Source organism: Sycon ciliatum, chromosome 5, assembly GCF_964019385.1.
Source record: "Sycon ciliatum chromosome 5, ocSycCili1.1, whole genome shotgun sequence".
NCBI lineage: Eukaryota > Metazoa > Porifera > Calcarea > Leucosolenida > Sycettidae > Sycon > Sycon ciliatum.
In genome coordinates, this window is record NC_088647.1 from 24,374,889 (window position 1) to 24,388,366 (window position 13,478).

At 46.8% G+C, this 13,478-nt stretch overlaps 1 protein-coding gene across 1 annotated transcript; it reads left to right on the forward strand.

Annotated features, from left to right (window-relative positions):
* The first annotated feature begins 820 nt into the window (after nt 1-820).
* On the forward strand, nt 821-8,127 carry LOC135818119 (uncharacterized). The gene is made up of 5 exons (XM_065331446.1): nt 821-1,223; nt 4,411-4,480; nt 5,039-5,238; nt 5,669-6,554; nt 7,452-8,127. The coding sequence occupies exons 1-5, from the start codon at nt 945-947 to the stop codon at nt 7,757-7,759; spliced, it is 1,743 nt and encodes a 580-aa protein (XP_065187518.1). The 5' UTR covers nt 821-944; the 3' UTR covers nt 7,760-8,127.
* Nucleotides 8,128-13,478: the final 5,351 nt, after the last annotated feature.

A 13,478-nucleotide genomic window follows, 5' to 3' on the forward strand; every position in this document is an offset into this window, starting at 1 on the left:
TAATCTCTGGGACCACGCAAAAATTATGTTATATCGAGAGTTATGTTATGTAGAAAACCGTGTGTAAATACAAGATGCACCTCAAAATGAAGGGTATTACAAGGCGGGTTCAACCGTGCAAACATATACACACTGTACCACCATCGACATCAGATACCATCAATGCCGCAGAATATAATGCAATAGGACTAAACTGGCTAGCTACGGCTACAGCTTGATTGTGCCGCGCACGTGAATCTACGTTGTATCGAGAGTGTACACGTCGGGGACTGCGCCGTAGGGTGCGTTATGCCGAGGTTTACGTTATGTAGGACTAAACTGGCCTAAACTGCCTAGCTACAGCTACCGCTTGATCATACCGTGCACGTGAATTTATGTTGTATCGAGAGTGCGCACGTCGGGGACCGCCGTAGCGTGTGTTATGTCGAGGTTTATGTTATGTAGGATTATGTTGTGTAGAACAAAATTTGTATGGGAGTGATGCTGTTTCGGCGCGGGATTTGGCTTTTTTATGTACTAACGAGGTTTATGTACAAGTGAGAGTTGTTATATCGAGAGCAGACCTGTACTAGCATGGAAGCACTGGCACTGCGCATATGCATGCAATGCAGGATAAGTATACGTGATCTACGTGTACAGTATCCAGGGAGTCGTCAAATACCGGTATTTGACGACTCCCTGGTACATGGTGTGATCTCGCATACACCCTAAAAAAACCTTTTTGTCGAGAAATGAAGAAGATGAAGACGCCACATGCACATGTACATGAGATCTTTCCTGCTTTTCTTGGCATGGATCTTGAAATGAAAGGTTCATGTTCAAGAATCAATGTTTTAGACGATATCAATGATTTGTAGAGTCGAGTACAGTATGTGAATTCCGTAGTCTTATTATGTTTATGTTGTGACCGTTGTGACCGTTGTGACCGTGGCTGAAGCTCGAAGATGGCTGTGCTACCTACAGCTGGTCGCCGTGCTCTACAGCTGATTCGTAGCTGTGGCGTTGGACGGGTGCACGCTTCTAGCTATCACTCGACCACTGTCGAGAGGAATGCTGATGTGAGTCCAGCGCCTGCAGCCACTGCTGGTGCGCAACAGGCAACCAGCAGCATCCATGACATGGCCTACTCGCCTAGCTGGTATGCACTGGGAGTCAACGAAGAGCTGAGAGTTATGATGAAGAAGACTGGCGCAAAGAAACACTCAAACTTGATTCAGGCAAAGGTGCGTATAACCGGAATGTGCTCTTCGCGAAGTACATTTCAAAATCACACTACAATAAAGTATCCACGAAAAAGAAAACAATGGAATGAAATCAAATATTTTATTAGTTGGAGGAAGGGAAAAGTCTGAAGAAAAAATCGAAAAGAAATCATGTTTGGTCCAATCAAATCAATCAATGATGATGTCATGATTGAATGTAATCAAAGTCCATAAGGGTTGGTTCACATAAGCAAAATCAGTGCAGCAAGACATCGGCGGTGAGCCAGCTCCCGATCCGTTGCGCCTACGGTTCGAGTACCAAATCTACTACAAAGTAGTACAGAATGTGCCAAAATGCTACGACAGGTTTGCCAATTGAAGCTTGAATTCTTTGTTTCTTCAGTAGTTCAAGGTCTTTCGGTGATGGCCACTCGGTGCTACCTTTTACTGGAGATCATGAAACTACTTCTACACATTTTATTGCAGTCTAGTAGTAAGCGATTGTGTCGAAATTATGCTTGCAAACGTTGATGAAGTCACAAGAACTTGCCAATGTATCCATTATAATTTTATATTTGTTTCAATTGTATTTGTCTCATAAGTTGCACAATGGTCAAGCAGATCATCCGAGAAGGACGGGCTGGTATCCTGACTTATTTGCCGCCTTGAAGCGACTACAAGAATGGCGAACGGATCTCCTCTCTAGCTTCAATTTAGGAAAATTTAGGACAAGTATTGGTTTGATATTTTGACAAAGTCCGGCTCCCGGCAGCCGGCGATCACCGGCGCGAACGGTTCACAAACCACTTTTGGTCAAAATCGTACGGGATCGGCGCCGGGGCAGATCGCAAGAGTTGGGCACTGTCCAACTTTGCCGGTGGTCCCTTGCGATATTTTACCGTATGATTTTGTTACGACTGCACTGGTTCACACAATCGCAATGCGCCGGGAGAGGTTGCAAGAAGCCCACCGCCGGTCTCTCCCGGCGATATGTGAACCAACCCTAATCGCCAAGTTCGGTACATATATGAGAGTGTGCAACGTAAGAAGACCATAGGCATAGGTCTGTGGGAAACACCCTAGTAAAATAAATAAAATGATAATAATAAATTTAAAATAGAAAAGGACATATGGATACGAGTTTAGAGTAACTCTCCATCACTGTAACATGATACTATATACAGTCAGAAAGTGCAATAACTAGGCACAAAACTGACAGAGTACTGAGACATTCGACGTCCTGACACCTAACTTTAACACATCTCCGTAGCGCTAACCGACAGCCTTCCAACTTGGAAGGTTCAAGGTTATGGAAAAGACCAAATTAATAATTGTAGAACGGAAAAGGAAATATAGATACGAGTTAAGAGTAACTCTCCATCACTGTAACCAGATACTATATACAGTCAGAAAGTGCAACAACTAGGCACAAAACTGACAGAGTACTGAGACATTCAACGTCCTGACACCTAGCTTCAACACATCTCCGTAGCGCTAACCGACAGCCTTCCAACTTGGAAGGTTCAAGGTTATGGAAATACCAAAAAGGGGAAGGCAAGCGCAACGAAAATGAGCACACGCTACAGTCCCAACGGAACAAAGAATGTCGATTGTTACTGGACTATGACGAGACCAGTAGGATATTTGACAAAGCGGTCTAACTACAATTCAAAGCAGCACACCACCCAACTTGGGTGGGTCATAAATATCAAAGATGAGTAAAGAAAGGGAAGCTTTGCGAAAACGAATTGTACAAACCGAAAGCCAAACTCCTACAGTACTCCTCATGCATGACAGTCATTGTGATGGACTGGCTACAGTGATGGAGTTACTCTCATCTCGTATCTATATTCCCTTTTCCGTTCTACATTTATTATTGGCTCAACATCCGAGTTTCAAATAATAATAATAACTGGCCAGCATTGGCCCAGCCTAGCAGATTACAAAATACCTACGACGATACGTTGTGCCATAAACCACTCGTTGTCTGGGGAACTCCTTTTCCTTTCTCTTGGACTTCTGGAAGCGGTGGTCGAAAATCTCCACCAAAGTCGGCGTGAAACCCTCGGTATGGTTCGCACAAAAGCAGAGAAACTTACCAAGGTTTTTTCTTCATTTTTTCAACGTTTTGGTTTTTGTAATCAGCAAAGCTCAGGATTGAAATGACCTTGCAAAGGGATGAGCTGAGCAGATGACACAGGCATGCACACGCAGAGTATGTAGCGCCCCGGGCCGGAAGGACAGAATACTCTGACGTACAAACAAGGCTGGTCGAGGCAGCTCGAAGCAGAGTGCAGCTCGATGCACACATGTGCAGAGCAATATACACATGCAATGGAGGCGAAAGCCTGTGTAGCTGTGACATGCTGTATGTGTATGTACAGTACCCTAAAGTACTTTGAAGTACATGTATGGCATACGTGAACATTTTCCGAACATTTTTCGAGTCCAAACGAACTGGCTCCGTAAACCATGTTTGCACCTGATGACTGTGTGACTGTCTGCTTGCATGCAACGATGCCATCGCTGAAACGAGGTGATGTGTTTGTGTGCAGATGCCCTGGTGTTTCGGGAGTCCCGAGAGAAGTGTTTTTCATTTTCGTCCCTGTGTCTTGTTTTGAACAATCGTCGAGGAGACAGTAAATGCAAAATAGCAATGAATAAAACAAATTGTGCAGTCCAGGGATGAATTTATCCTGTATCGCATCGCAGTTTGCGATGCAAAATCGATCTACTGCTACTCAAAAGTCACTGTGACTCGCAGAAAATTGCGATGCATACCGGCTATCCATGCCTAGCCTGCGCTGTCAAGTAACATGCATACAGTGCAGTGCATACAGTGCAGTGTATGTGGTGCAGGTACTCTCAATCTGCGTGCACATATATGCTTCTGTCTTTTTTTTGCAAATGGGCTTTCAGGCATCGCTCCCAAGAAGGACAAACATCCAACCTTCAAAGAAAAAGTGCTAATCAAAATCAAAGACTGCTACACAATTGTGATTTCGTATAGCAGAAACTGCTATGCAAAAATATGACAGTAAATTCATCCCTTCAGTCATACTCATAACAATGTAAAATATATATCCATGTACTAATTTCCAAAACGTTTCGTGTGATTCTCAGTCTTGTTTTGGTTGCGATGTGCCGATCGTGTCTTGTTTTGGTTGTGATTGATGCGATGCGCTCTCATCTTTCTCCCTGTGTGCAGTGCTTGCCTCCAATGCTGCAAGGGCACAATGTTCTTGTCCACGCCTTGCCCGGATCTGGCCTTACAACGGGTAAGTGACTTCTCGTAACTATTGGCAGTCTCGCGACGAGCCAGGAGATGTTGAATAAGTAAATAAATGAATAAGTGCTCCTAGTGTGCACTGGACAGTGCTTGCCTAGCGCTTGTACCATTTCCCTCCCAAACACACACACACACACACACACACACACACACATCTACGGGGCCTTCAGCTCATGCCACGCTGCTGAAGGTAGCTGCACAGCAGAGTATTACTGGCGTGTACTGCACACTTACAGTGTGTATGCAGGAGTAACAATATCTAGTGTAGAGTGTAGCGTTCTGCATTCTGTGTTTATACGGATTTTTAAAGTCAACCCAACGACATTCTTTGGCGACAGGCACTTGGGAAGTTACGCCCTTCGGCTCCTGGTATTTGTTTGTTTGTTTTGTATTTTTACTTCACTAAATACACAGGCATTTCTGCCTTCTCGTCTGACCATACAGCTAGACTCTCAATGAATAAGAGGTGGATATTGGGCAGTATCGCCCTTCGGGAAGTAGTTGGTGACTGACTGCGGGGTTTGATGTGTGTCTGCTCCCTGCACAGCGTACTGCATAGCCATCTGTGATCGGATCATGAAGTCACTTGCTAATGCGGAGATGCGGCGCGAAGTGATTCCTGCCGATGAGAAGCCTGGTGTGTTGACGACGAAAGAGGAGAAGCATGTGATTGACGCCTTGCAATCAGCAACGGCCATCGGAGCACGGGCACTCGTCCTCGTCAAGGACGCCGTCCAAGTGCAACTTGTACGTGTCTATCAGTGTGTGTGTGGTGTGTGTGTGTGTATGTGTGCGCGCGTGTGCGTGCGTGTATGCGTGCATGTATGGCACTGTCACACATGTATCTGCATACCTAAGTTACTGCTGTTTATGGGTAAGTACGTTCTCCATTTTTCTTCCAGGGTGTGTTTCAGCGCCGCAGTTCCGGCCTGGCATACTAAAAGTCTCTGAGGGAATCTGAGCGTGGATGCTTCTATGAGTAATTTTACATTACTGTTTAGCATTCGGATGTATCTGTATGCTTTACACCGGTTTTGTTGGTGTATATGATTTGTGTGATGGGTCTCACCTAGGAGTCTCTTTATTCCTTGTCTATTCACTCATCCGCCTGTCCGTCTGCTTGTATTTGCCTGTGCATGTACCCCTTTTTGTCTCTGCAAACTATGGTTCTGGACAGGTCGCCAAGCGGTTCAACAAGTACTTTGGCAAGACGTTCCGCGCGTGCGCCCTGTACGAGAAAAGCGATCTGGTTATGACGGCGGAGACGGCTGTTCTGGTCATGACACCGCAGGTGCTGCTCGGCATGGAACTGCCTTCGCTGATGCGTCGCATTGATACCATCGTCCTGGACAGTGTCTGTGAGAAGTATGTTCTCGACCAGGTGCTAGCCCTGCCGCCACCTCGCACCACCGCCATCAACCCGGTGGCCGGGACGCTGCCGGACGAGAATGAAGACGACTACACGAATCCGTTCAACCGTCAGCTGATCGGGATCGTGGACAACATGACGCTCTTCGGGCAGGCGTCGTCGATTCTCGCCCGCGACCCGCGCGTCGTCCTGGTGCGTGCGCCCCCTGACCCGGACAAGCTGCGCCAGCCGGCGTACCGGGTCTCCTCGCACTTGTTTGTGCGCGCCGAGGACGAGAAGGCGGCGCTTCGCACGGTGGTCACGGAGCTGCACGGCATGCGCTCGACGCACTACGACACCACGCTGCAGGCCTCGCACTGCAAGCGCGTACTGGTCATCGCCAGCAGGCAGATGAATCCCGAAGCGCTGGCCAACCTCTGGGCGGTCGTCACCGAGCCGCAGATGGTGCACGACGTCGGCGGCAAGGAGGAGGCCTGGTTCAAGAACTTCCGCGTGTCGGCGCTGTTCGCACGGCTGCAGCGCGAATCCTACAAGCTGTTCTCGAACGGGTCAGTGCCACTGATGGTGACGACGCAGGATTTCGCTACCGGCCTCCATTTCCAGGCACCGCTGGACGCTGTCATCTTTTACGGCATGCCGGACCCGCAGCACTACTTTGAGGCGTGTCGGCATGTACAGTATCGCAGGGGCTGCGGTAAGCGTGTGTTGGCGCGTGCTTCTCTCCATTGAACTATGTGTCGAGTAGTGTGTGCATGTTAGTGTTTGTGTGCGTATGAACGTGCATCGCTTTTTTTGTCTTGCGTTGGTGTGATGCCTGCGTGTACGTGTGTGTGTGAATGTTTGTCTGTGTCTGTCCATGTGTTTGTCCGTGTGCATGTCTGTACGCATGTGTGTGTATGTATGTTTGTACTACAGTCAACTTCGCTAATAACGACTGCGGATATAACGACATAATTTTTATGCCCAGAGCAAAGTCCCACCCAACTGTGACACATATAATGAGACTTCGGGTATAACGACACTTCGCGAATAAGGACACTTTTCTGATGCCTCGCCGAGTGTCGTTATAAGCGAAGTTGACTGTAGTCCCGGTATGCATGTGTGCATCTGGGGGGGGGGGGGGGTGTTTCTGCGTGTGTGTTTGTGTGTGTGTGTTTGTGTGTGTGTAGACCAACCTCTTATGTTTTCTCTTTTTGTCTCACCCAAACACACACACACACACACACTCTCACGCACACGCGCATGCACACCACACACGTACACACACACAGATACTCTCTCTCTCTCTCTCTAAGTACGTGTGGATGGGCTTGAAGTGGCTAACTTGAGTCTGTGTCAGCGATCTTTGTTTTAACCGCCCACATCTGTTTTCCACAAAAAAAATTGCGGATAGGCGTGGGAACCAGATAATCGAACACCGGCTATGTTAGATGCATCACGTATGCTGTACACCTGTAACCAGCTATTTTCTTCCGGATGGCGAGGGATCCGGATAAGCGAGGTCTGACTGTACTCGTGTGTCCTGTTCTCATAATTGTAAGTGTCCTGCTCTTAAATGAGTGTCCCGTGTGTCTGTGTGCCTTACATGCAGTGATAACGGTGTACGATGAGTCACGCGCCGCCTTGGTTGACGTGCTGCAGGCACTGTCGCGCCCATCTCCGCCGAAGCTGAGCGAGACACACAACGACATGTTGTGGCAACTGGTGTCCACAACACTGAACATGCGCGATGTGAGAAACATGTCCGACTACGTCCAAGCGGTCAGCCCGCAAGCCCTGAAAAAGATTGCCGGCAGCGTCGCGGACATCGACTCGTTGGCAGCTCAAGTGGGCGCTGGACTGTATGCGAGGAGAAGACCCAGACGTCCTCTCGATGGCGAGCGGCGGATGCGTAAATAGCATACTGAGTTTCATCATGACTCGTATTGCGTTGCGATGATGACATGTGTATCGTATTGTACATGTATATAAATGTGTGTGTGTGTGTGTGTGTGTGTGTGTGTGTGTGTGTGTGTGTGTGTGTGTGTGTGTGTGTGTGTGTGTGTGTGTGTGTGTGTGTATTGTACAGTGGAGAAGTCCTACTTTATCTGCGCTTTATTAAAAAAGTTGATGGACAAACTCTGTTTTCTTAATTTATGCATGCTGTAGTTTGGTATATAATCTGTACATACCACAGCTTAGGCTATTTTCTTGTTAGGGACATTTAAATGCCTGTTCATTCAATGCTTGTAATCTGTTGGGAAACCCTCAGCCGAAAGGCTACTGAATCCGCATTGACTCTAGATGTTCTGTGTTACCAGGAATACTTAGACCAGAGTGTGCGACTCCTCATCTATGCTGGAGAAAACACTTCCAAAGTCTTCATCATGAATCATAGGAAAAGCTATCCATCATGATGTAGACCAGGGAGTAGTATTGAGTAGTATTGAGTAGTATTGCACTACGCCCTGCCGTGGACTGAACTGAAGGCCAGATCATTGACATTGAGCAGCACTGTACCAGGCGCGTGCCCCGTATGGGTTCCTGGGTGCCCGGAACCCCCCTTTTTTTCGCTGAAAATGCAGAATTTTGCTTCATTTTTTGAAAATTTTCCCGCGGGAAGCCCCCGGAACCCCCCCCCCCTCCTCCTTGAAGGGCACCGGCGCACGCGCCTGTGTACATACATTGTACATGACTGTATACATTGCTGCTCAATGAAATCCAGTCGCGTCATTCAAGCTTGCGCCTCGCATCATTTCGCAGCCCAGTGCAGTGCTCGCAGGCTGCACAACGCCCGGCGCGGTGTGTACTTGAGTGACGACACGACTGGATTTCATCGAGCAGCACTCTACATGTACTTGTACAATGTACAAGTGTCCACAAACAGTTTGCACGCTTGCTTGTACCGTACTTGCACATGTGTTTATTAACTTTATTTTTGTTTTTTCTAGGGCTGCAACGAATATTCTACTTCACAAACGAACGAATACTCACCCATAACGAACGAATAACGAATATTCTCTCAAAATGCTGAATTATTTCTAGGGGTGAAACAAAATTAATTATAATGGGAACGAAATTGAATTTTTTGTAAATGAAGAATATTTTATACCAAAAGAATCTTAGAAAGAGTTTGGCTAGTCCCCGGTTGTTCTAGACCCAGTTGATGTCTAGTGGAGTCATGTCCACCACTCTTGTGAGTCATAGTCCCCTTTCTCAACACATAACACATGTACATATCACTTAATCCGTTCAAGAATTACTACGATAGATCGACACAAGAGCAAAGTGCGCGCACGTGTCAAAACGAACGAACAATTATTCTAAAGGGGGAAATATTCCTTCCTTCGTGTTCCAAACGAATATCAATCGAATATTCGAATATTCCTTGCAACCCTAGTTTTTTCTCGGCTTCCCCAACATATTTTAAAGCCTTGTTTACAGGGTATGACTTTAATGTGTCCAGTGGACTCCTTTTTTGCTAGTCATGACACCTGATAGCCTAGGATACTATATAATCATTGTACATAATGTACAACTCTTTTGCCGGGATACGAATAGAAAAAAAAACAAAAAAACATAATGTACATGTACATGTAGTAGTGAATCCACGAAAGACCATTCCTGTATGTTGTCAATGACCATGATCACAATGTACATGTACATGCAGGACAGAGCGTGGGACAGCAGATAAGATTAGGAGCCGAATACAATGAATTACAGTGTAGGCCAATAGCAGGATGGCCGCGTTACGTATCCTGTTCACACAGACGCTTGTCGTTGGAACAATTACATTACAGCCTCAGGGCATACGTGTACATGTACGTCTCTGACCATGTGCAAGGTCATATCCGGATTTGTACCAAGAGTCCATAAATACTGTTTATAGACTCTTGTTGTACCTGTAGAGTCGGTGGTGTGGCTGATGATTTTTTCTTTCTTTCATATCTGGCTTGCAATTGTTGAGTTTCGGAGAGAAAAGAGCAGTACGTGGCATATGGCCTCTAATTTCCCAAAAACTTTGAAATTCTCCATGAAGTCCAAATTTGAAATTGCAATCTGTAGAGTCCAGGTAGTAATATTACTCCCTGCTGTAGATTCTGTTCTGCACTAGCCTGTCGTATGTACAAGATTGATTGATCTACTAACTTATTATTATTATTATTAAATTTTGAATAGGGCAGTCCCACAGGCCTAGGGCCTTTTTCTTACTTGTCAAGCCTCTACTCGCTCTACTCTATAATTTAGGATTTGCCAACGGCTGCTGTTGGACTTGGAGCCTACAATGTAGCATGTTGGAGCCTGTAGCGAGGGTTTTTCCTGCGGTATGAAAGAGGAGGAAGAGAGGAGAGGAAGGAACAGCCTCCCCGTCAATCAGATGCGGAGTTTGAATCCAGTGCACAGCCTTGTACGATGTACCGTGATGACTGTAGTCCAGCTTCTATAATATTTATATTTATTATTCACAGGATTTCCCAAAGGCATAGCCTATCGGAGCTATAACCATTTAAAACCTGCATGACAGTCGGCACTGGTCAGCGCGTGGTAGCTACTACTGCTCGCAAAGATACTACGTCCACATGTCATGATTGTGCATTGTACAGGTGCATGTACAGTCATGTACTTCCTCGAATACAATTACCGGTGTGTACACTCACCGGAAAAGGCTGCCTAGCCGGAAAGGCAAACGGCCGTCGTTACAAGGGCCCTTAGGGGGTGCCTCCACTCCAGTTCACGCCGGGAGAGATCGGCAGATGTGCGTGGGATGACATCTGCGGCAACGTCCTGGTTTCTAGCCATGGGCTAAGGAAGGCTGAACGTAAACAACGATGGAAACATGACTCTTTCGGAGTAAATCGCCCCACACCACGGGGGTCATGCACTCTGGATGGAAACATTCATGCATCCCATTCCCACTTGTCAGTGAGACGACAGTGGTATGCCGTGACTGGGACCACAACTCACAAGACACGACAACAAATCCTTCAAAAGGCCACAGCTGATTGACTACATACACCATTGGACCATTGGACGCCCATCGCCGGAGGCGATGATAGCGATGCTACAGCAGAAACCATAGCAGCTTGTGCTGGGATTGCACCATTCAACAGCTAGCAAGGCTGAAGAATTGACCGCCACTATTCTGAGTATTCAGCCTGATCTACACCACACAGCTATGAAGTGGCTTTACTACATACAAAACACAACACACACACCACATACAAGAAGAGTCAAGTGTGCCTGTCGAGGGTAACCCTTTCCCAAAGATGCCATAATTTTTCGCAACTTATGCTTTTCGCAACCGTATCAAACCAAGTGCTAGTTGCTGAAATCGCATCCATATTAGATAAAGCTCAAAAGTAACACGTTAGTTGCTATTATCGCAACTAATACTTAAAATTGGAGAAAAATTGTGCAAAAACCACCAAAAAAGGAGGAGAAATAGCAGAAGTACAGGGACAGCCAGGGAGTATTTGACGACTCCCTGGGGACAGCAAACTCGTTCACCCCTTCCTGCTCAGGACCTGCTGTGAACCACCACTTTACACAGTGCCAGTGGCAGTAGCCTGTTGCTGCATGTATCCTACATCATTCCATGCGTGGAAAAGGGAATGCACATTATCGTAACTATCTACTTTTTCTCTGAATGAGTCTGAAGGCAGGCGAGATATGAGCGAGTCTGCATTTTGTCCGACATGTAGTACGCGACTTGACCCTTTGACCCCTTGCCGGCCATGGCCATGGGGCCAAGGTTGCGGAAAAGTTGCGAAATAGTTTGCGAAAATACGGAGGATTAGCAAGACGAAATTCGCGTTCGCGTTCGCAAACATTTTTCAGTTCGCGAACTGGATTGCGAACTTTCGCACTTTTCGTTCGGAAAAGTAGTAGGAACACGAATCCCACGATTCGTGTCAGGGCAGTCATAAACTTACCACGCTGTACTGCCCACGTCGTGTCAACATCATGCATGTGCGAATTCTGTTTGCTAATCCTTCTCATAACGCGAATTCCGTCACTGAGTTCGACTTTCTTTGGAGAGCGAACGCGAACGCGAATTTCGTCTTGCTAATCCTCCGTAATGAAGAATGTTGCGAAAGTTGCGATTTCTTCTTAAACAACGAAAAGTTGCGAAAAAAAGCTGCGAGCATCTTTGGGAAAGGGCTAGTCGAGGGGGGTTCCGGTTTTCGCTTGAGTGATGAGATACCAGGTGCAGGATACGTGGGATGGGAAAACTGGTAAAAGAGGGAGTATTGTCTACTACTATTGAGGCAGCCCCGGTGTCACTGTGTGCATGGTTCGACCGACTCTAAATCGAATGCCTTTACTAGGCGGCGCAGACGTGCATTGGCCTCATCAATGATCATGCGGCGACTGGTCAGGTCCGCGACCGCGAGTCTCCAGAACTCGGACGCCTTTCTTCCTTCCATGATTCCATCCTGGAACCACAAGTGCAGTTCTGTTCGTTCTTGATTGCTTGTAAAAAGTGAACTTTACGACCCAAAAATAGGAAAAGGTGAACACCGCTACAGCTACAATAAGTAACAAACGTTACTTATTAATTTTTTGGACTCGGATATGATGGAGAGCCAAGGATAAATTTATACAGTAAAGAAAACAGCCTTCCATTATTTTGGAAGGTTCTAAGTTATAGAGCTGGTTGGTTGGTTTATTTTAATTCGCACAATAAACGGGAACTAGGCCCAATGATATAAAGGCGAATGGACAAGCCGCATTTAGAAAAGAGAGGACAGGAATTAGAAAATTACGAAAGAAGAAGTACATGTATCTGACGGAGGAGTCAAGCGAGTATCAGGGGTGACACGTGACAGGGTGGTCGAGGAGAGCTAGGGGAGGGCTAGTCTGAGCAACAATACTTGTATGGTAGGCAACTTTTAATACTTATGCTAAACTTTTTCTGTCTTGCTAGTATGGTCCGAACGTCATCCGGCAGCAGGTTCCAGAGTGCAGATCCTGCGACGGACGGCCGAGAAGCGCCAGAGCAAGTGGAGGATGGCTGACTGAGCAGACCACTGGACCTCTGATGACGGGTTCTCCTGCCAGCAGATCTGACGAACAGTACAGAACTATAAACATGAGGAGGGAAGAACATGAGGAGGGAAGGCTGTTGGAGTACGCATCTAAGATGCGCTATTACTAGAGCTGTTACTAGCCGGTTACATGACACAGTCATGCAGTTGTAGAACGTCAGTACCGTCGGTCAGTGTCGTGCAATGTTATCGCATCAGATGATCGTGGTGGTGTTAGTGGACATTATAGCGTACTATTAAGGGGGCACATCACCCAAAACATTCATATGGCATTCAATTGACCGTAACTTTGGTGTTTCTCAGTGGATTTGAGTGAAATTTTGACCACACACTCCTGCCACTATGCTGGCCCTCAGGACATGATTTACAAGTTCTTGCGTCTCACTGACAGGCTTTCCAGGCCGGAAAAACTCAAATTTCCGGCATAGTGCTACGGTGTGCGAGCCACCCAGGAGCCAAACAAATGCATTTACATTTTTTTCACATTTTCGTGCCCATTCTGTCCGTGCGCGGGACCCAAACCTAAAACAAGTCCAGAAGCAGCCATGGGTGGTGGGGTAGGGCCCCTCAACGTGGCCCTGGAATCTGTC